Source organism: Mytilus californianus, unplaced genomic scaffold, assembly GCF_021869535.1.
Source record: "Mytilus californianus isolate M0D057914Y unplaced genomic scaffold, xbMytCali1.0.p SCAF_11, whole genome shotgun sequence".
NCBI lineage: Eukaryota > Metazoa > Mollusca > Bivalvia > Mytilida > Mytilidae > Mytilus > Mytilus californianus.
In genome coordinates, this window is record NW_026262593.1 from 2,767,324 (window position 1) to 2,792,833 (window position 25,510).

The 25,510-nt window shown below is 32.5% G+C and overlaps 1 protein-coding gene across 1 annotated transcript in view; it reads left to right on the forward strand.

Moving 5' to 3' along the window:
* Positions 1-9,246: 9,246 nt before the first annotated feature.
* Positions 9,247-25,510, forward strand: part of LOC127719369 (E3 ubiquitin-protein ligase MIB2-like) — a 40,272-nt gene continuing 24,008 nt past the window's right edge. The window contains exons 1-10 of the mRNA XM_052225471.1: positions 9,247-9,329; positions 10,632-10,851; positions 11,356-11,539; positions 13,543-13,649; positions 14,693-14,863; positions 15,050-15,171; positions 16,810-16,920; positions 17,056-17,154; positions 18,603-18,876; positions 20,550-20,600. Coding sequence (XP_052081431.1) covers positions 10,644-10,851; positions 11,356-11,539; positions 13,543-13,649; positions 14,693-14,863; positions 15,050-15,171; positions 16,810-16,920; positions 17,056-17,154; positions 18,603-18,876; positions 20,550-20,600 — 1,327 coding nt within the window. The 5' untranslated portion in view covers positions 9,247-9,329; positions 10,632-10,643. The remainder of the gene's footprint in view (positions 9,330-10,631; positions 10,852-11,355; positions 11,540-13,542; positions 13,650-14,692; positions 14,864-15,049; positions 15,172-16,809; positions 16,921-17,055; positions 17,155-18,602; positions 18,877-20,549; positions 20,601-25,510) is intronic.

The following is a 25,510-nucleotide window of genomic DNA, read 5'->3' on the forward strand; positions in this document are numbered from 1 at the left end:
CATGTGTAGGCGAATACGCACTATTTTGGAATCAAACTTTTTCTTATATTAAGAAATTATTCAATATTTTAAGCCAAAATGCACATGCAAACTACATAATCTTTTTTCTAAAATTTTAATCGAAATAATCACTGATCTTTTTTATTTTTTCCATGTCACGTGGCAAACCTGTGACGCTTTTCTTGACGTCAAAAGGTCACATAATTAACACTGGGCTCCAAGGGGTTGTAACTTGTAAATAACTCAAAAAGTGGAGGTAGTCATATAGGATTGAGGGTCCAAAAATTGTTCATATTATTTTCAAGATAATATGAAAAGATATTACTTAATGGATTTTTTATGTATTGCCTGGAGAGTAACTTTTTTGAATCATATAAGGTCCGTGCAATATTTATCAGGCAGCCACGGTGGGACCGGTGCAAATTCTGGTTTAAATATAATCAGTATTTTTAAAAAAAGTCTTTTGCATGTTTTAGTCATTTTAAAGGTCAAAGCACATGAGCAAGAATTTGTATAGTTAAAAGTATACAAATGCCTCAGCAAGGCATAACCTCCAACTAAGAAAATTTTGGTGGAAAGCCTAAAAGTTTTGCCAAACCACAGCCTCTGTACATACGAGGTTCTAGAAGGGGTTTACGGAATAGAGAATAATGGACAAAAAAACAAAAATAAAGGGCAAAATATAGAAAGATTAGAGAATAATTGGCCATAAAATAAAGAATAGAGAATATGATCGTGCTAAAATTTAAAGAATACAAAATAATGGGCAAACAAAATAAGGAACAGAGAAAAATTGCCTTAAAATTCTACAGAGAACGAAGGATCCCAACCTAGACCCTCCTACATGAGGGTTTGGAATGGGGGGTTTTTCGTTTATGAATTCTTTAGGGGATACTGGGATAGCCATTTGATTTTTCTTATATTAGAAGGATTTTGAATTAATATCCTGTCCAGGTATATAATGAATAATTTTGCCCTTGGAAGACAGGATGAAAAAATGAAAACACCACTTTGATAAATTTCATGCGTCCAATGCAAATGAATATTCTGCAATACAAAATTAATTGTATACACAATGGAAAATGAATAAGCCTGAGTAGCAACAGATTAAAATGAAAAGTCAACCAGTACACCCCCATATTAAATGGTCGTACCCTTATATATAGTCTCAGCCTGAATATTTTAGGCAATTTTTGTATATTCTTTTAATCTCCTTTTGCCGATTTTTCTCTTTTCTTTATTTTCTAGCTTCTAGCTCATTTTTCTATTCTTATTTTTTTTTTTATTGAATTTTATATAAGATAAGATAAGATCGATCCTCTTTATTTCAGACTCATAGGTCCCAATATACATAGACCGTGACTTATTCAAGTTGCTGCTAAAGTATTTTTGTAAATAGATTTGTAGAACTATGATAACACGCTTGCTTCAAACAGTAGATTTTCCATTGTTCACCAATGTTTTATCGAATTTTGTTAAGATATATCAGAGACATATAAATACATGTCTCTGGATATATGTTTCGTTATTCTCATTCACAAAACGACAAATTTATTATTTTTAGAATATAGCAAAGTACTCTCGACCAATGAAATTGTAGGATTGGATGCCTCTTAATTGTGAAGAATGAATGTAAATCATGTTCTTAGTAAGGGATTATCCTATTATTTGGGTCTATTTACAGTTCAAAAGAAAGAGTTTCTTTAAATGAGTTACTACTGCCCCGAAGCACAATTATTAGATTGAAAGGATTTATCACACAGTGATTGAAACTGACTAAAAGTTGAATTGTGAAACAAACAAAAATCTCAAAATAAGTGGAAGTTTACTGGTGCAGTAAAATTGGTACCGTGAATTTTATTATGAAAATATTAATAACTTGAAATTACTATAAAATTAAACAATACCAAAGCAATGCAAAAAAAAAAGAAAAAAATCTTTCAGATAAAAAATAACCTAAATCTTTAGCTTTCCAAAACTTTGATTACTTGATCAGCGGTTGGGGAGAATAGTTATTTCCAATACATGTATTCCGATAAAAAAAAACCAGGAATTTAATTTTGAACATATTAAAAACTTTTAAGGGCATTATTTTTGAACATTTCCCTGACATAATGAAACAGTATTTGATGTAAAAAGCCGGACCAAATTATTGGCTGTGAAATAAAATATAGTTGTAACTCAAATGTATTAATTGATATAAACTGTAAATAAAAAAAGGATAATTCCTCACTAAAATATTACATGATTTACATTCATACTCACAATTAGGAAACATACAATTCCTACCTTTTCTTTCTACTGTTGTGTCACCTAATATCTATAACGCATTTTTTTTTTAAATATTTCCCAAATGATAAGAAAGTCCTCACATCACTAAAACTAATCCATAAATGACATGCCGAAAAAGGAAGTCGTGCATCAATTATAAACATTGCACTGACAATGAAACTAATTCTTGAATAGGACATTTGAGCCTTGAGCACTTTACAATATTCTAAGTTTGTAAGAGAATCATAATCCCTTACTTCATGATAAGTACTCGCTAACGCTCGTACTTATTCATGAAGAAAGGGATTATCATTCTCTTACATATACGTAAACGCATTTATCATTTCTCTAAAGAATGGATATTGAGTATTGCCTCAGGGTTTGTTATTTGAATGGTTACATCGAAACGGTATAGGTATATCTACAGATTTAAAACAAATATCACTGTATGTCGATGCCAGGCGAGACTATGCCAAACCGTTCTCGTTTAAACCATTTTTTGAAAAATTTACACACTGAGAATTAAAATTTACACACTGAGATTTCATAAAGACGCACTGAGATTACAAAAAATGAAAACCACACACTGAGAATTGAAAATTACACATTAAGACTTGATACACACTGAGAATTGAAAATTACACACTGAGATTTCAAAAAGACACACTGAGATGAAATAAACTGTTTTTCATTTTGAAATTACACACTGAGAATTTAAAATTACACACTGAGATTTGGGCGCACTTTTTATGCGCACATATTTAATTAGCATACTTAATCTGAATCTATTACAAGCTTAAAACAACTAGGGGACATAACTCGTTAGTCCTTCAATTTGGCGCCAAATAATTTATAAAAAACATTAGAAATACAACGTATAGAAAAACTACGTTATTATAGACCAATAGAACAAGAAAATACCCACTTACTCTCATTACAAAATATAACCAAATGGTGAAAAACTTTATTAAAATTATCAGAAAACATTGGAACAATTTGCAAAAAGACAAACAATGCAGTGAAATTTTTACCAAAGTGCCTATTATAGTATATAAACGTAACAAAAATAGAAAAATTACCTTGCGAAATCAGGGTAACAGTTGAAAGACTTTTGAAAAGGGACACATGCTTAAAGAGTTTTAAATAAAAACTCCCGATTTTTTGAAATCTCAGTGTGTAATTAACAATTCTCAGTGTGTGTTTTTCAATTGATTTCATCTCAGTGTGTCTTTTTAAAATCTCAGTGTGTAATTTTAAAATCTCAGTGTGTAATTTCTATTTCGCAGACAGTGTGTTATTTTAGGTTTTTAAATCTTAGTGTGTTTTTTTTAATTCTCAGTGTGTAATTTTTCGAAAAAAGGATTTCAACATAGTTTTGACGAGAACGGCTAACCATACGAGACAATACATCGGGAATAAAGTCAAAACCAGTGGCGGATCCAGAAATTTTCATAAGGCCCTGGCACCCTGCCCCCCTAAATCCACCTCTGAAAACAAAGATTGTTCAGGCGCAGTAGTAGCACTCGCATGTTTAGTGCGACGAAGCAACCGCGGGCTTAATAATATTTTCAATTTTATTTGTTTAATATAACTTATTTCTTACACATTCAGGACACTCTTATGATTATCAATGAAGAGTATTACCACACTACGATTATCAATGAACAGTATTACCACACTACGATTATCAATGTATTACCACAATACGATTATCAATAAAGAGTACTACCACACTACGATTATCAATGAAGAGTATTACCACACTACGATTATCAATGAAGAGTATTACCACACTACGATTATCAATGTATTACCACACTACGATTATCAATGAAGAGTATTACGACACTACGATTATCAATGTATTACCACACTACGATTATCAATGAAGAGTATTACGACACTACGATTATCAATGTATTACCACACTACGATTATCAATGAAGAGTATTACGACACTACGATTATCAATGTATTACCACACTACGATTATCAATGAAGAGTATTACGACACTACGATTATCAATGAAGAGTATAACCACACTACGATTATCAATGTATTGGTGCTATTTACTAGGCCAACCAGCGCTACAGGGAAACATAATCAGACATAAGATATACAGCTTTATTTAAAGTTGGTATGAGCAAGACAACTACAAACATAAGCTCTGAAGAGCTGTAATCCGACCACTGAAGACATAGATTCCTAGCACGATGCTATTCACTGAAGGCCATCCCTGTGTTTAGTTTAGGCGAAACACATTATATTTCCAAAAATAGCAAAAGGAATAGGAGACAAGTTATAAAAACTAAAACCTGATTGACCAAACAGGTGCTCCTAAAGCGTCAGCGGTTCCTACATCTTTGAAACATCTGCTGTGTTTGCGGTACATCGACAGGTACGGTGAAATGGAAATTCTATGGCACACTAGCTATTATTTGAACACAATATATTACATCTTTAATAATATAAATAACCTACTATCCCATTCATGTATAAAATGATTGCTAAACAAGAGTACACAAGCCGAAATGTCTTATCTGCTTTACTGAACGATCATGAGTATGTTGAAAGTCTTTAAGATCAAGTTCTCACTACAGGTATCATAAAACTTAAATATTATTAACGATAATTAAAATATTAACGATAATTAAAAAGGAGGTTAAGGTCAGTCGAACTCTGTCAAACGGACATGTGCACTTACAATTATTCTGTACGGCAAATATAGTTGACCAATTGCTTAAAGAATCTGAGAAACTGACTTAATCACGAAAACTTAACATTGACCAATGCACCATGACACAAAGTTTGTCAGACGGAACTAACAGTATAATAGTCCCAGCGGACATGTACACAGTTAGTACAATCCTTCTATTACACCAAATATAGTTGACCTATAGCTTATGGTGTTTTAAAAGAAAACGAACCTTTATAGCTAATCACGAAAACTTAAAGTTGATCTCTGAACCATGAAATGAGGTAAAGGTCAGATGAAACCTGTCCGACGAACATGTCATATACATTGCAATGATTTCAAACATCAACTAAAGTTGTCTTATTACTCATAATATCTGGAAAAATGTCTCGCAACATAAAAAAAAAACAAAAAAAAACAAAACAAAGCTATACAGTTTTTAAGCAGTCACTGATCCATGAAAATGAATTCATGGACATGCAACGGTCAGATGCTAGAGGGAAACTTCAGACCATAATGCATCGATCTGCATACAAGATATGAATTATCCGATCTCTTCTACCTTATGAAATGTAAATAATTATGCAAGTAGTTTACGCCTTCGCCGCCGCTGGATTAGCACTCCCTATGACTCGCATTCGGCGACATATGTCGCTAGTGAGATAAAACCCAGCTAGTATCGTAACGCAATCGATGCGCTTTTAAATTTGCCAAAATTATTTGATCTTATATTTTTAAACATTTATACCCTGGTAACATGGAAATTTGAATATCGTCATGAGAGCTACAAATAACTTGACTAGATAGAAAGCTAAAGCTTCTAGGAGGACCCGATGAATTTTAAGCACCAACTGCAATAAAGAACATTGAATAGAGAATGGAAACGGGGAATGTGTCAAAGAGACAACCACCCGACCAAAGAGCAGAAAACAGCCCAAGGCCATCAATGGGTCATCAACGCAGCGAGAAAATCCCGCACCCGGAGGCGGGCTTCAGCTGGCCCCTAAACAATAATGTATACTCGCTCAGCGAAAAAGACGCCACGCTAAACTCCGAAACATACAAATAAATCAAAATTAAAAAACAACACAAGACTAACAAAGGCTTGAGGTGCCTGACTTGGGATAGGCGCAAAAATGCGGCGGGATTAAACACGTTTAGTGAGATCTTTTTGTATGTCGATATGATATTTTTATACATTCATTCAACATTGGTTTTAAAGCTATAAACGGCTACAATAATATCCATTAAAGTGTGTATATAAAACAAACACGTATTTCCGACTCTAAATGAGCCCCTGATAGTGAGGGAAAGGGATTGACATCATATTGATATTGTACAAAAACATGACTTTGTTACTATTTTTATGAAATAAAGACAACAAAGAATGGTCTAGTTGCTGTACAAAGTTCATCTGCTGATAGCAGGCAAAATATATTTATTTATCAGTTAGCTAAATAGGAGCACACGAGCCATGTAACTTGAGAACTAAATCATTCATAAATATTGAAACCAATGTAGAGCTCAAAAACATCCCTGTTTTACTCAAACAGTCAAAAAAGGATCGTGTTAACCCTTCACTAAATGTAACAGAAAAGAATACATATATATATGCATATTCGTTTAGATATCATAAAATGAGCAATTTATATCATATAAACATAATTTGTAAATAGTCGATTGAATGTATCACAGGTTTCTTAAAAAATACAAAACCAAACTTTTTTCTATAATTCAAAAGGTTTATCAATAATTATAGAATTTAGAGTATTAAGTTGATAATAGTTTTCAACTTATATTCAAAAGATTAATAGAGAATTCGAAACATTCCTGATTATCTATATACATTGTATTTGAACAAAGACCAGGATTCCTGTTAGTTTTATAAATCTTAATAGATTTCAAAAATTGTTCAGGGTATTTTGTTTTTCGGAATCTAAGAAACTATTTTTAAAAAACCTTATGTAGAAAATTTTTATATGCTTGCATTAAAGGATAGGAACTCGTTTTTCAGTTTTGATACATGTAGTCTTCGTGTTTTGTCCCAAGGTGTTTTTCAACTTTCTTATCAGGCCTTTAACATTTAGAAATAAGTTTTACATTCCCCATCACCGTGGTCACTTATTTTTTTTAACGCTCATTTTCTTTTTTTTTTTTAAACTTTTGTCTTGACTATTGACTTTGAAAGCTGAATGACAAAGCATTGCAGATAATATTAATAAATTATTAGTTATTTGCTGATTTTTTTGTATAAATTGAAATCAGCTTCAAGATCATATATACATGATATATGCAAAAAAATCATTTAATATCTAACACCAGATATATATACATGCTGCAGCTACACTGTGGAACAGTATTTACGAACCCCTTTAGCATGCTCAGGACGGACAACAGTTTTTATACGCCCGTCAAATTTTTGACGGGACGTATTATGGTATACAAATGTCCGGCGTCCGTCCGTCTGTCCGTCTGTCTGTCCGTCTGTCCGTCTGTCTGTCCGTCTGTCTGTCCGTCGTAAACATGTCGCACCGTAACTTGAGAATGACTTATCCAAATTTCATGAAACTTAACATAGTTGTTTCTTATGATGGTCAAACGATCTGTATACTTTTTGGTGAAAATAAGATTAAAACTTTTTGAGTTACGGGACTTAGTAACTAAAACAGGTGTGTGTTTTTTTTCACATGTCGCGCCGTATCTCAAAAACAATTTATGATTATTGCTTAAAACTTTACACACTTCTTAGTTATATTAATCTTAAGATCTGTATACTTTTTGGTGATGATTCAAAATTTTATTTTAGAGATATTGAGTATTTTGTTAAAAAAGGGGGAGGGGTTTTTCACATGTCGCGCCGTATCTCAAAAACAATTTATGATTATTGCTTAAAATTTTACACACTTCTTAGTTATATTAATCTAAAGATCTGTATACTTTTTGGTTTTGATTCAAAATTTCATTTTTGAGATATTGATTTTTTTTTAAAAAGGGGGATTTTCACATGTCGCGCCGTATCTCAAAAACGATTTATGATTATTGCTTAAAATTTTACACACTTATTAGTTATGTTAATCTAAAGATCTGTATACTCTTGGTTTTGATTCAAAATTTTATTTTAGAGATATTGAGTTTTTTTGTAAAAAAAAAGGGGGTTTTCGCATGTCACGCCGTATGTCAGAAACTATTTATGCTTATTGCATAAAAATTCACACACAAGACGACGGGCGTATCATGCGCTCATGGCGCAGCTGTTTATTCTCAATTTAAATAAAATTGAGAATGGAAATGGGGAATATTGATTCAGTCTTAGAATGGTTCGAAATATCGATGTTCTGCATGTATTTGATTTCTAAGTCTTCGCTGTTATACTGTCAGTAGGTAGATATAAGATGTGGTATGAGCTCTGCATTTTGATTTTTATTAGTGTTTTATCATACTGCTTTCCATATATTTATTAACTAAAATTTTTAGCTTACTGAATGAATTGCTTTGTAATCTAACGCTTATTTTTAAAATTTTCAATTGTTTACCGCTGCTGGCATGCTGTCAGATGACCCATAGAGGCACTTAACACATGAGTGATGTTTTTTTTGCCAAACAGTTCTACTTATTTTTTAAATAAAGTTATAATTTTTATGTAAGTTTGCGAGAAACCTGAAATTTTGATTGTTGCTTGGCTTTATTCAGTTGTATGTCTTATATGTGATAATGCTTTGTTTTATTTGTTTTGTATACGTTTTTATATTCGTTAAAAAGCTCATCAGAGTTGAGGTTTGTATGTTTTTATGTTTGTATGTTTTTATGCTATGCCGAATCGAAATAAAGTTTGCTATATATATAGAGTTATCTCTCCTGTTCCATTTGATTTGATTTGTTCCAACACGTGTGTTTTTCAGAGCTTGTGCGTAATCTGATTATTTTCGACGAGTTTGGCAATGCTGGTGTTATATTTATAAAGGAAACAACAAGATTCTTTCTTAAACAAAAACACTCATATGTTATCTGGGACTATTATACTATAATAGTCCCAGATGTTATTAACTGTTCTATTTTTAGTCACATAATTATGTCGAAGTATGTAATCAAATACAACAAACACTTTAAATCTGATCTATAATATATAACATGACATTTAAATTTTGACTTTATATATTTATGGACGATGTAACATATATATATACATCTCCTCATGTGAATCTAGTTGGAGGAAAACTATAAAATATATTGTACATTGTATTGTATGAATATCAGATTTAGGTCTTTAGTGCAACCAGCGAAAAGGGAATTTCCACTTTCAGTTTTAAGTGTAAAGTGAAAGTTAAAAAAGAAAACTTAAGAAGAGGAAACATATTGTCGCAGGTAAAACTGTTTTATTATATACTAACATGCAGTTAAAATATTTGCAATGACCTAATTAATCCTTAATCATATAAACAAAAAAGTAAAAAAGTCGAGCATTTAAAGTAAATATTCCAAGAAGAGCAGGTATATATGCAGAAAAAGGTCAAGTAGCACAGTTTTTTTTTGTTTTTTTTTTTAAATTAAACAAGTTCATCATAAGGGATTGACAAATTTAGTCATATTTAAACTAACTTTTCTCTGAGTGCAGACAAATGTGTGCACCTAGAGATGTTTTAAGGCATGGCAGCTAGGACCTAGAGAAGAGGTGCCAAAATAAACTGAGCTTGCTATGTGATATGGGGTTTGCACATAGTTGGAGGCTGTACTTTGACCTATAGTTGCTAACTTCTACATCATTTGGTTTCTTGTGGAAAGTCATCTTCTTATTTTTATAACCCCCAAGGGTGACTGGGGAATAGAAGTATGGTCACCATTGGTCTTCCTCCGACCGGCAGTAAAACCCGTGCTAAAGTGGGGCGTCCGTTTGGCTGTGCGGGATGTACAAATTTGCAGCCACGTCCGGTCAGAATGGGGACGTTAAATCCGATGCCTCGTGTAAAGAGAGTGCCACGCTCTTTGCACGTTAAGAACCCTTGCAACAACTCTTTGAGGGGTCCGTAGGTGGCCTGTTGCAAGGCTAAATTTCTGTCCTTATCCAATATACCCTCATTTCCCAAGGCAGTCTAAATTTCTCCGACCATAATCCCATAATCTATTACAGAACCTACCTATTGTATTTATTGTGAACTTGTTCTCGTCCTGAATATGCATGAAATATTTGCCACTGGGCGTTAAGCAACCAACAATCAATCAATCAATCTTATTTTTATAAGTTTGGAAACATGTTTGAGATGTAGCTTAATTGGTCAAGCTTGCAAAAATGCACACAATTGTTAAGCAGGCTAAAACAATACCATGAGTAAAAGGAGTTCTTCATTAAAAGAGTGAGTGTCTATACTTTATTTCAAGCTCTTTATTGCCAGATGTCTATGAAACTTGTGGAAAATTAAATAGAGACTATCTAAAATCTACTATAAACATTATTTGCTTAAGGACAAAAAAACCAATAGAATATAACTAAAGAACAATACTGATTAGGTTTCTGAAGTTGAAGAACACAGGGAAATATGGCAGGGTTAAACTTTTGTAGTAGCACTTATTTGTTTAAATATTTTTTTCAGCATAGATGCTAATTGAATTGAGAACTAGTAAATCTTTGTTTTGTATATTTTCAGTATTCTATTTTTTGTATATTTTCAGTATTCTATTATCATGATAAAATCTGGAATACGAGTGATAAGAGGCCCAGATTGGGACCCAAGTATCCATGAGGATGGAGGACCAGGTCATTTAGGGACCATCATTGATGTATCCAGACAGGACCAGACCTGTACAGTCCAGTGGGATAATGGACATTTATCTAACTGTAAAGCAACTTCAGACCAACAAGATCTTAGGATTGTTTACACTGAAAGTACAGGTAGTACATCAATTAAACAAGATTCTAGGCTGTAATATTTTATGTTTTGTGGGGTTTCCTTCTCAGGATAACCACTAATAAACTTGAACAAGTAAATAATTTAGAAAGCAAAGTCAAACTTCAGGAAGCTATATAGGTCGCCCTATGTTGGTTGAATAATTTATCTTATAAAGAAAAAAAGATAAAAAACAACACTCCACAAAGTCTCATCATGAAATTTAATTGAAATGTTCTTCTTTTTTGGCCCTTCTATGTATCATATCTCGTGTCCCTGCCTACCATTCTTGAAGTCTTTTATTACTATATTATATAAGTCTCTGTGGAAAAAGCAAATAACATGTAAGACAACACGGACAACACCATGACTGAACAAATATTTTATCATCCTGAATTATGCATGTAATATTTGTTGCTGGATGTTTAAAAGCAGCAATCAATCAATTATGCCATCATTAAAAGTTTGTGTATGCAGCTTTAAAACAGAAAATTAAACTTTTTTTTCAGTTACAAAAGGAAATTCACACTTTGCCTACTGCAATATTTGTAATAACTCACGACAGAATGTTAGTGGCTTGAGATTTAAATGTGTGACTTGTAAAGATTATGACTTGTGTATGAAATGCTACATGGCAGATGAACACGACAAAACACATTCATTTGTACGAATCAACAGTAGAATTTCTAAAGTGTATGTATTTAAAAATTTTTGTGATATTTAAGAATAAAAGTATTTAATACTTATTGTTCTATGTATTCATTATTATTAGGGCCCCGCCTAGTGGCAAGTCGCCAGGCTGTAGTGATCAGTCTGTCCGTCCGTCGGTCCGTAACAAATTGTGTCTGCTCTATATCTAGAGAACCGTTATAATTTCATACTTTATACTTGACATGTATATTAACCAACACCAGAGGGTGTGTCATAATGTTTGTACAACTTCCTAGGTCAAAAACTTTGGTTTCATTTGACAACCCCATGTCCTATGGTAAAAATACAAATTTTTTACCACACATTATTTACAGCGGAGCCCACAGCGATGGCTCCCATCTCAATGATGTCTAGTTTTCATTGTAATTACCAATTTTTAAAAAGATAGTGGATTTCGTGGGTATACCTGAACCCCGGAATTTCAAATGTTCAATAAAGTACAATTATTCCATAAGTGTGTATGCAGATTTTGACAAGCTTTAACCCACAAAATCTAATATCCACAAAAAATGCAATGATTCCTCAATCCACGATTGGTGCTTATGAAAAAATGAATCTGCAGTATTTGAAGATTTGCTGCCATCAGTTCTGGATTTGATTTTTACAAATATCTGTCTTAGTGGCTCTCTCTGTATTTATCCAAAACTGCATTTTTGGCCATCAAATTTCAAGTAGTGGTTGCATCTTTTCAAATACAGTTCTGTTCTGATGTATAATGATGTATAACGAAAAAAAATTATCAAAAATTATGATTCCATGTAGGTTGGAAAAAAGGTTTACATCCCAAAAATATAAAATTCTGCAAGAGCTTGTAAATGATTTTGTTGCAGTAATGTCACACCATATATGGACATGACATCATGTACTAATGAAAAATTTGACACTGAAGGTTATTCCATTACTTGTATGCTTCAAATTTGGATAAATAGCTTATTTTATTGTGAACCAAATGAAACTTTTCCACAGAGTCATCTCCTATTGGTCAATCTATTTAAACTTTTGTCAGTTCTATTGTCCAATTGATTAAAACAATAGCTATTGTTCTCTGTGTAGTTTATTCACTGGGACCTTTAAATTTTTTCTAAGAGAAATCCATCACTTATTGATTGATTTACTTGAGTAAAAAAAATTATCTTCTAAGAGGATTAAAATACATGATCAACCCTCAAAACTGTATGTGATGCATTTATTCAAAATTAATAATATATTTTCATTTTGTTTAATATAAACACTGATTTAATCATAAAAAGTTGATTTCTGACAAATTTTTTAGCATTGTTCTTTTTGAAATTTGCATTTGTTTTTTTTTAATTAAAAAATACATGTAAGAAGGCCTTAATTTAAGCATCATCATTTCCAGTTTTTATTTGTCAAACACACAAAAAACAAATTTTAATAGGAACAAATCTTGTGTTTATGTTTGATGTTTTTCTGCTTTGTATCAATCTGATGACTTAAGCCTTTTTCAACTGATTTTTATAGTTTGTTCTTATGTTGTGCTGTTACATCACTGTCCCAGGTTAGGGGGAGGGATGAGCGCTCACAAACATGTTTAACCCAGCCACATGTGCCTGTCCCAAGTCAGGAGCCTGTTGTTCAGTGGTTGTCGTTGGTTCATGTCTTTCATATTTGTTTTTTTCGTTAATTGTTTTGTTATAAATTAGGCCGTTTGTTTTCTCAATTGATTGTTTCATATTTTTCATGTTGGGGCCTTTTATAACCAACTATACGGTATGGGTTTTTCTCATTGTTGAAAGCCGTACAGTTGCCTATTATTGCTTACATCCACCTTATTTGAGCTTTGGTGGATAGTTGTCTCATTGGCAATCATATATACCTCATTAATCTCCTTATTTTTATAAACAAAGGCATAGATTATATGATATATTATTCAGCTTTTGAATGCTATTTTTGACAATAATCCTAAATACCATGTGAGTAAATTATACAGGCTTGTTGAATCCTTAGGTTGTATGTTATTTCAGGATACCTATTTTAACAAGAGTTAAATCCAAGAGAACTAAGTTGTATGGATTTGGACCTGGAGCCAGTGTCATGCTTACACCATTTGCAACCTCATCTCATATCGATGGTAAGTAGAAAAACTAAAACACTTTCTATTTCAGGGATGTGTGGAGGGGAGGGGGGGGGGGGGGGGGGGGGTGTTAGTCAGGGGGGATTGGGTTGGTAAAGTTGTGATGGTGATGGGGACATTTGGAAGTTTTGTATGGCATCCGAATTTGGCCAAAAATTATTTTGTTTTAATTAAAACATGTTTTGCCTCGTTGATTGATCATTACTCTGGTAAGATGTTCTTGAACTCAAAATTGTGGATCAGTGCCTGAAGTTGTTCATACTTTTAACATTTACAAAAGTTAATACTTAATGAAATTTGGATGGCACAGGTTAAATTATTGAAAAATATTCATTGTGTTTCCTGACACAAGCATTCAGCTTAGGTTGATTGTTTGATTTACACAAGTTTCACTGTGTGTACACGATTTGTTTTACACAAGTTTCACTGTGTGTACACGATTTGGTTTACACAAGTTTCACTGTGTCTACACGATGTAATCATAACTGTTTTACTGATGTAATTAAAAAAATCACTGTAATCTCTTCGAAAGTATGAGTCGTCCTGAATATGTACAAAGTATGGTATTTGCCACTGGATGTAAACCACATTGATTGCAAACAAAACATTAATGTAAACCCTAGTAACTACTTTATTCTGTCCTTTTTTTGTTTTTAACTATTGCACTCAATTTGATCTATCAAAGATCTTTTAAAAAAGGTCCTATGTGTTTGTACTAAGGAAATTATGGAATCGATCCATATATGGACATTTGGAGCTGTTAATATATAGATATGGAGATGTGATTGCTAACGAGACCACATTATCCAAATGATACTGAAAGAACTGAATGTCAGCAAATGACATTGGATGAACTATATAGTCTTTCAACAATGAGCAAAACCCATACTGTATAGTACATGTAAATGATAGACAGCTACCAAGGACAATCATGAAATTACAAGTTGTCTTATCATATTTAGAAAATCAAAAACTTCATTTTATAAATCAGCACCCGATATATGTCAAATTAGATTGATATTTTTCACTGATATTTCCAGATATTGGAAGAATTGAAGAAATGATAGAAGAAGATGGTGGAACAGCTAAGGTCACATGGCCTTCAAGGGAGGTAACTACAGTAAAAACTGGTAAAGATGGTTTAATAGAAATAAAACTGGTAGAACCACATCATGTTGGACATGTTTATATTGACCATATACCGGCAGTAGGTAAGCAATAAGTAAATTAAATTTACTACACTACTTCCTAATTTTATTACTAAATTTTTAAGAGCCTTATTGAGAGGTTTTAGTGATTTGGAATACTGCATGTTGATTCATTGTTAATTGTGGGATAATTTTTTCGGTGGATTATATAAACTGGTCAGGATCTTATTAGTTTTTTGATAATTTCAGATTTATCGCAACCTCCTGATTCATGTATCAATCCTGGAGACAAAGTTTGTGTTGATCTGAACTTTGACACATTTCAAGGACTACAACAAGATTATGGTGGATGGATTGATGATATGGAAGAGGTAATTATATCTAAACAAAAAAGTTATGGAGGATATAATGTTTTCTGTCCTCACAAATTACTTTTACTCTCATATTTTTATCCATTATTAATATTACTCAGAGGTTACAGGCTAGAAAGGAACATACATTTTCCCGGATGCTAAGTAATTTCAGTACGCCTCCAAATCATTTGATTTTTAGCTCACCTTGCCCAAAAGGGCCAAGTGAGCTTTTCTCATCACTTTAGTCCGTCGTCCGTTGTCCGTAGTCCTTCGTTGTCCGTTAACTTTAACAAAAATCTTCTCCTCTGAAACTACTGGGCCAAATAAAACCAAACTTGGCCTAATTCATCTAGTTTAAAAATTGTATCCGCCATGGCTAAAATTAGAAACATGTTTTAAAATGCAGTTTTTAGCTTATATCTCTGAAACTAAAGCATTTAGAGCAAATCAAAATTGTTCAGAAAAGTAAGAACTACAAATAAGTCAACATGACCAAAATTGTCAATTGACCCCATAAGGAGTTATTGCCCTTTAAAGTAAATTTTTCACTATTATTTGTAAATTTTTGTAATCTTTTACAAAAATCTTCTCCTCTGAAACTACTGGGCCAAATTAAACCAAACTTGGCCTTAATCATCCTTAGGGTATCTTGTTTAAAATATGTATCTGATGGCCTCACCCATCAACCAAGATGGCCACCATGGCTAAAAATAGAACATAGGGGTTTACATAGAAGTCTTTGGGAAAATTGTAAAAAAACAATTTCAAATGGTCACAACTTGAAAACTAATTTAAATAATGATAAGGGGTCTTCAGTTACTTTTGTAAGACTACAATGGGATGACCTGCTTTTAATTTAACTACTGGGCCAAATTAAACCAAACTTGGTCTCAATCATTATTGGGGTATCTAATACTATTTATTATGATTTAAACCTTATTTTACATGATTTCCAAAACCACAGTAGATACAGGTGAGCAACACAGGCTCTTGAGAGCCTTTTGTTTTTAATGTTGTTATAGAAACTACTTAAAAGTCAGCACATATCCAGATTGAATTTGAAAGATTACACTTTTCAATATTGTGAAACAGGCATGTGGAAATGTGTTAAAGTTAATTTTTTACACTAGAAGCTTTATTTAAAAAATTCTCATATTTCATTGCTCTCATTACAGATGCTTGGAAAAGGATACATTTTTGAATAACCTATGTAGAATAATGGAATTTTTGTTTTTAATACTGACTTCATCAGCAAGATTATCACAAGTGAGCCCGCTGATGTGGTATGATTGCCTGGTGAATGAGACAACTAAGTCTGTATAGAATAATAAATTGCTATTATTCTTTTTAAATAAATCTGCAATTTGTCTCAACAATATGCTTTCTTGTGTTAAGAATATGAAATAACGTAAAATAGTAAAAGTTGCAAAAGTTGCTTGGTTGTTTGAATGTTAAGTTGCATATGGAATTGAAATAGTGATGTTGCTGCACCTGCTATAATATTACATGACATCATTGCCTATTTTTTTTTGAGTATCAGGTCCTGACCATGATTTTTAAAAATATTAGGCAATAGGATCAAAGGGGAAATGTACAATTGCAGATAAATTCCTTTATGATGTAATGTAATGAAGATATTTAAATGGTTATTTACAGATAATGGGTGAGACTGGGAAAGTTGTGGATGTACCAAGAAATACCTTGTGTGAAGTTTACTTTGCAAGTGTATCCAGAACTTATGTGCTTTTTATTGCTGCTTTAACAAAGGTAATGCATATTTATACAGAACAAAGAAATATATTTTTGCCATATTTGTACAGTTTTAATATAGACTGAAAAGAGTGAAGATATCTTATTCTATCCAACTGTAACCAAATTTTTAAATTGATGTACCTTTTGTAGATGTCAGTTCCTGTTGTTGGCGACAGAGTTATGGTTCTTGCTGATGTAGGAATCCTTATAAGACGTCAAAGATATCTGTGGAAGGAAGCAATGAGGAATGTGAGTACACATATTGAGGTTTTCATTTTGATTTCATGGCTTTACCCAGTAATCAGTTTAACAGGCAATAAAGAAGGTTTGCATGTGATAATTAATTAATCTTATACTATACAATATCGAACTGGGGGAATTGGTTGTCGAGTGGTCTAAGTAGTTCAACTACTGTATCAATAAGCCTGTCAACACTGAAATTGTGAGTTTGATCCCTGCACCTCACTAGGATTGCCAGTTTTCCTATCGAATGTTATGTTTCTCCACGGGCACTCTTTGTACCTCCACCAATAAAATCTGGCCACCATGAAAATCCAATAGTGCTGAAAGTGGCATTAAACACCAAAAATCATTTAATCAACAATATCATACTGATCAAAATGTATATCATACAACTGACAATTGATGAATAAAGTGAAGAAATGTATATTTTAATCTATTGTTACTACAGCATAATGCATAGACGTATTTACACTTGTATGCAAATTTGTCCGCCATTACGTAAAATTACACAGGTTCCCGTAAACTTTAACATCATAATTCAAAACATTTGACGTCACAATTAAAAAGTGATTGTTGCCCGACGTCCAAAGGTGATTCGGAGTAGATCTAAGGTCATTTGGAGGCGAAATATAGCTAAATACCAAAAGTGTAAATACATTTATTGACTGAAGTAGTTCCCTTTGATTAACAGACTCATTACCGCTATAATGATGGTTTTTGTGAATTAAGAATTCCACTAGCAAAACTTCAGGAAAAACATATCACTTTATAATGATAGAAAATGAAGGGTTTGATTTATTAGTTCATGACACATGATCATGTACTTCACAAACTTGACTTAACCAAAGCAAAGGAATTGCTGTTCTTCATCATAAAGTCACAGTGAGGCCTTTAAAATATAGCAAATGTCACATTTCACTGGAAATTTATTTTGGTCCCTGTTGGTTTGAGCAAAATTCTTTGCTAGAAATTGATCACCCTACATCAACCGATTGAAGAACACAGATGTGGAGAAATATCAACACATTATAAAATATATCGGGCATTATAATGTCATACCTATTTATATCTAATTCATTTTATGGTCTTTATAGTCGTTATTTAAGCACTGAAAGCTAGCAAATCAGACATCTTCTAAATCTACCTGTTGTCTTTTTTATGGTCCTGCTGTAGGCAACAGTGCATTAAGTGTTACCCTTGACTGTCTGTCCTTCCGTCTTTCTGTCTTTCCTTCCTTCCGTCCTTCCATCTTTCTGTCCGTGGCAATCGTGTCCTCAGACACATTCTTCTTTTATTTTACAATTCAATTCAAATAATAACTATTTATAGTGCTTGAAATATTACACCTTTTTCTAATTGTAAACCAACCTTAGAAATAATTATTCTGCTATCTTATGCAAATTTTTAAGCCATAAATTCAGTAATTTATTTTAAGATCAGTTTTTTCTCTTCAGTTGATAGGTAAAACTGGAACTGTTGATAGTATAGATGTTATGGGTAATCTGTCCATCAGTTTCTCTGGGAACAGGAAGTTTGACTTCAGTCCATCTTGTGTAGTCAAGGATGATGGTGACAGTGTAGTACCAAGGGACGATAGTGATGACGAAGGCACTATCAAAATAACATTGGAAGATGAACCTTCTGTATACCATGAATCAGAATTGAAGGAGATGCCTACTCCATTTGGTGTTGATGAAGAATCTGTTGACAGCTCTGATGGCTCTGATAGTAAGTATTATCAATTAGTATAGTAATGATAAGCAACCATGCAACTTTAAGATATTTTCTGTAAGGCCAAACAATAATATATGTGCGTTTAGGGTTTCCTCCTATTTGGGTTATTTTAGTTCTGATAGTATTAGATATTTTGCTTCATGTTGGTTGAAAACAAAACTTTACAACAAATGAGATGATTTCAGTTTCCCAATTGTGAACTTTCCATTTATAATTTCCCCTCTCTTGCTGGATCATCTTTAATATATTTTTTCCTAAACCAGCTGTATTTACACAGAAAAAATTTAGAACTAGTCAATGATCCTTCTAAAAATCCTACTAGACAGCTTCATTTTAAAGCTTTTTCTGCATGTAAACTGCATTTATCATATGGTTAATATGAGGAAGGTGTTACCACCGTGATTACCTGCCAAAGGGTAAGTGCCATAGTATATAGACCCTATTCAACCCTTCTACTATTAATGCTCCCTTATTAAGATATGCATGAATCCCTTGCTAACTTACAACAGCAAAGTTTTAGACATAAGTGATGAATATATAAGTATGCTTTTATTTTGTTATAGATTAGTCACTGCCTCTCCTACATGTCCACTTGGATCTTTAAAAACACGACCAACTTATATATTTCAAGACTTGAAGTTTTATGATTTCACAAGATAATTGAGGTTGATTATCACAAGTTATTAGGAAAACTTCCACCAAAAAATAGTTCTTTGATTTTCTCCTACCTGTTGAAATTAATGTTGATTACTACTGTAAATTCAGAAATTATTGCGATGTTTTTATTATTGCGAAAAATGCGACAGGGTTATAATCGCAATAATTTAAACTCGCATTTTGAAATTTTATATACGAATTAAACAGGATTTTTCTCAATATCGCAAAAATTAAAATCGCATTTTAGTCTAAAATGACAAAATCGCAATAATATATGCACACAATAATTTCTGAATTTACAGTATATCAATCATAAAAACATGTTTTGTATTTGTTTAACCAACTCCAGTCTTTTTTGTCAAATACTGACTATAGGAATTTCTACATGATTCTGTGCAGATTATTCTATCATCCTATTAAAATATTGATAAAATAAATCTACTTATATTGAAAGAATGGAAGATTTACTATTTTTACCATTCCAGGGACATTGATAATGTCCCTTATCATACCTTCTTCCTTATATTTCCAGCTTTCTAGAGTTCCAGATACTTCAAGCATATATACATATTCTTGTCCTAAATAAGCATTTTGTGTGTTTTTTTGTTGTGGATGTACTGATTTTGTGTCATGGATGTATACCCCATATCCTTTGTTTTTCTATTTAAGGAATGACTGTAATATTTTTTCTGTCTATGAAGAAATAACATCAAAAATGTGGTGCACACTGAATAACCCACGTAGCAGGTTATTTTAAAGTGTGCACCACATTTTTTATGTAATTTCGAATAGACAGAAAAAATATTACAGTCATTTCTTATAATTTAATTCTAAATTCCATTTTAAACCGGAGTAAACCATGAAAAACGTTGATGACGTCACAGTCACATGACAAAATTATGTCTATGAGCTGATAAACAAAACAACGTCAGCCAATCAGAAGACGTGTTACATCCAAAATTAAATAAGTACAAGATATTTGTTACTGAATGTTAACTGAATATTTACAGATGATGAGGATGGTATCTCCAGTGATGAAGAACATGTACCTAAAGTTAACAGTAAGAATGTTTATCTTAAGTTATCTCCCTTTATATCATTTGATTGATTTCATTAAAGCTCACGACCAGGTCATATTTGAACAACCCAGGCATTGAAATTGGGGTGGGTGTATGAAACAATGATCTAATGAAAAACTTGGAAAGTATTATAGGTCTTTGGAACAGAACTTTTAATGCTGTTTTTCATCTTATGAATTGCTTTGTTATAAAGTGTTTATAACTTACAGGAGAGTAAAAGGTCTTCAGTCATGCACTGAAGTGTTAACACATTAAAGGACTGTTGTTCAAATGTCTTTAACATTTGGAATAAGTGTTACCTTAAAAAAGGTCTGGTGGGGGTTCACAGAATATTAAATAATGGCCAAGAAATAAAGAACAGAAAAAACTTGAGAGAAGAAATAAAGAATATAGAGAAAAAAAGGCATGGATAAAAGAATGGCCTAAAAAATTTTGCGGTCGTATATTGGTATGACGTTGGCGTCGTCGTCGTCGTCGGAAGACACATTGGTTTTCGCACTCTAACTTTAGTTTAAGTGAATGAATCTCTATGAAATTTTACCATAAGGTTCAATACCACAAAAGGAAGGTAGGGATTGATTTTGGGGTTATGGTACCAACAGTTAAGGAATTAGGGCTCAAAAAGGGGCCAAAAAAAGCATTTTTGTAACTTCCAGACATAATTTGTTTGTTAGTGTATGGATCTCTCTGACATTGTACCACAAGGTTCCATATCACAAAGAGAATGCTGGGATTGATTTTGGGGGTAATTGCCTCCAAATTTTAGGAATTAGGGGCCAAAAAGGGGCAAAAAACAAGCATTTTTCTAGTTTCATGACAATAACTTGTGTGTAAGTGTATGGATCTCTCTGATATTGTACCTCAAGGTTTCATATCACAAAGGGAATGCTGGGATTGATTTTTGGGGTAATTGCCTCCAAATGTTAGGAATTAGGGGCAAAAAAGGGGCAAAAAACAAGCATTTTTCTAGTTTCATGACAATAACTTGTGTGTAAGTGTATGGATCTTTATGAAATTGTACTACAAGGTTCCATATCACAAAGGGAAAGCTGGAATTGAGTTTGGGGGTAATTGCCTAAAACGTTTAGGAATAAGGGGCCAAAAAGGGGCCAAAAATAAGCATTTTTCTAGTTTCCAGACAATAACTTGTGTTCAAGTGTATGGATCTCTCTGAAATTGTACTGCAAGGTACCATACCACAAAGGGAAGGCTGGGATTGATTTTGGGGGTAATTCCCTCAAAATTTTAGGAATTAGGGGCCATAAAGGGGCAAACAGACAAGCATTTTTCTAGTTTCAGGACAATAACTTGTGTGTAAGTGTATGGATCTTTATGAAATTGTACTGCAAGGTTCCATATCACAAAGGGAAAGCTGGGTTTGAGTTTGGGGGTAATTGCCCTAAACATTTAGGAATTTGGGGGCCAAAAAGGGGCAAAAAAACAAGCATTTTTCTAGTTTCCAGACAATAACTTGTGTTCAAGTGAATGGATCTCTCTGAAATTGTACTGCAAGGTACCATACCACAAAGGGAAGGCTGGGATTGAGTTTGGGGGTGATAAATCATAAGGGGGTTCAAAAAATTTGGGGGGGATTTTTTTTCCTTTTTTTTCTTTAAAATTTTCCATTTTAAATTGGTTACTTCTGATTTATATATAAAAGCAAATAATAATGATATGATTTGAATAGGTAAATTAAAAAAATTTAAGTTCTTGGACCACACTCATTCTGTGTCAGAAACCTTATAATGCTGTGTCAAATATTTAATTACAATCCAAATTCAGTGCTGTATCAAGCTTGAATGTTGTGTCCATACTTGCCCCAACTGTTCTGCTATTTCATTGAACAATGTTTTGAGGAAAACTGTTGAATTAGAAATTTTTTATTGTTAGTGCTCAATTGTATTGCACACCTGTCTAACTTTTTATTTATCAAACTAAGTAATTTTTAGCTCACCTGGCCCAAAGGGCCAAGTGAGCTTTTCTCATAACTTGGCGTCTGGTTTCTGTCGTCGTTGGTGTCGTCGTCTGTCGTTGTTAACTTTTACAAAAATCTTCTCTGAAACTACTAGGCCAAATTTATCCAAACTTGGACATAATCATCATTGGGGTATCTAGTTGAAAAATGTGTCCAATTACCCCGCCTGCCAACCAAGATGGCCGACATGGCTAGAAATAGAACATAGGAGTAAAATGCATGTTTTGTCTATCATTTTGAAACTGTTATAAATAGAGAAAATCTAAAAAAGCAAAAATATTCAGAATGTTCTACCAATTGTTTATATACGTCAAAACTGTCAGACGACTTCTTTTAGGAGTTATACGACAAATTTTACCATTTTTTGTCATTTTTGCCTATTATCTTGAAAACTATAATAGAAAGAGAGAAACTTTAAATTGCAAAAATGATCAGCAAAACAAGTTCTACAAATAAGTCGAAAGGTTGAAATTGTCAGTCGACTACTTATTAGAGTTATTGCCCTTTGATGACGATTTTTAACAATTTTTTGCGTTTTTGCCTTATATCTGAAAAATTGTAATAGATAGATAGTAACTTAATTAAACAAAAATGATCAGCAAAACAAGATCTACAATTTAGACAAATGGAAGAAATCGTCCGACAACTCCTTATTGGAGTTATTGCCCTTTAATGACGATTGTTATCATTTTTTTGGTTTTTGCCTTATATGATAAAAATTATAATAGATAAATAGACACTTTAAATCACAAAAAAGATCAGCAAGGCAAGATCTACAAACATGTCAAATTTTGCTGATATAGTTATTAGACTGTCACTCTTTTTGTCGAGCATGCGACTTTTATCGCAAAAGCGAGACATAGCGATCCTACATTCCGTCGGCGGCGGCAGTGTCCACAAATATTCACTCTGTGGTTAAAGTTTTTCAAATTTTAATAACTTTCTTAAACTATCCTGGATTTGTACCAAACTTGGACAGAAGCTTGTTTATGATCATAAGATAGTATCTAGAAGTAAATTTTGTAAAAAAAAATCCTGTTTATCCATATTTTACTTATAGATGGACTTAGTTTTTCTGCCAGTTAATATTACATTCACTCTGTGGTTAAAGTTTTAAAAATTTTAATAACTTTCAATAAACTATCCTGGATTTGTACCAAACTTGGACAGAAGCTTGTTTATGATCATAAGATAGTATCCAGAAGTAAATTTGGTAAAAAAAAAATCCTGTTTATTCATATTTTACTTATAAATGGACTTAGTTTTTCTGCCAGTTAACATTACATTCACTCTGTGGTTAAAGTTTTAAAAATTTTAATAACTTTCTTAAACTATCCTGGATTTGTTCCAAACTTAGACAGAAGCTTGTTTATGATCATAAGATAGTATCTAGAAGGAAATTTTGTAAAAATTTATTTCCTGTTTTCTGTATATTACTTATAAATGGACTTAATTTTTCTTCCAGTTAACATTACGTACAGTCTGCAGTTAAAGTTTTTAAAACATTTATTAGATTCATAAACCATCCTGTACTTTTGTTTCATTAACTCTAAATCTATTATGTGAATTCTCCTATCACACTGAAAACATAGACAACAGCAAAAGTAGGCTAGACACTGGGTTCTGCGGAACCCTTACAATTTTTTTAGGGGTGATTGCCCTTAAATGAGGATTTTTTTACCCTCTTTTGTGTTTTGAGCAAAAACTTAAGATGATAGAGAGAAACTTATCAGATTAAATGATCAGCAATTTAAGATCAACAAAACAGAGATTTTTGTCATGAATTCTATTCTTGTCTACAATGTTGAAGAGTGTCCTTTGTTGAATATGCACACAGACCAAGGTGAGCTACAAAGGCTCTTTAGAGCCTCTAGTTTGTTTTCCTACAGCAAAACACAACCTTTGACCTCTTTGGAACCCGCTGAACCTTGAAGAATGGATATAATGAAGCTGTCACATAATCTTGATTATAGATTAAAGATTTTTAAATGTCCAAATTTTTTTTTTATATTAATGTTTTTGCTTACATGCATCCACATCATTTGAACTCTGATGAATAGTTGTCTCATTGGCAATCATACCACATCTCCTTATTTATTTATATTTGTTTACACGTAGTATTCATGTCCAGATTCTTATCTTAGAAACTAAGAGAGAGGGTCATCTAATTTTATAAAATTCAAAGGCGCAAGAATTATCAGTTCAGTGGTCCCATGTCTTATTTATGAACCCAAATTCAGAGGTCAGACTTGTTTTTTTGAACCCACAAGGCACATAATGTATAAGTTAGAATATAATTGTAAAGTATTGACAGTATAATGGTTTCAGGGCAACACATTTTGTTTTATTAGCTAGCTCTTAAGGCACAAAAAGGCTCGGGTAATCATTTCAGAGTTCTGACCCTTTCACTTTTGGAAAGGGCCAAATGGGATTAATAAGGACGTCCCAGATATTTAAGTGTAAAACTAAGTTTAATTTTCATTAAATTATGATGTAATCTAATTTTCTAAAAAAAAATCCCTGCCTTTTGAGTTAATTTTTTTTTCAATGTATCATTCACTATTTACAAGGTATTCAATCAGAAAATTATTAAGATACCAACATCCCAGAACTATGTCATTTTTATATGTGTTAACACCATTCTTATATGGTTTATTTGCTGTGAATTGAATTCTCTATTAGTATTTATACCACTAATACCTTCTAGGTAGTATAAGGCCATATATATATTCTGTTTCATGTTTTAAATCTCCTGAACATGCATGAGAAAATTGCCAATGGACGATAAGCAAACAACAATCAATCGATCATGTTATGAAATACATGCAGAAGTTTTAGTTTTCACTCAATAATTTACAGAATTTTTATCATTAATTGTTTTGTTAAATGTTAAAAAATTTGTCCTTTTAAATTACAA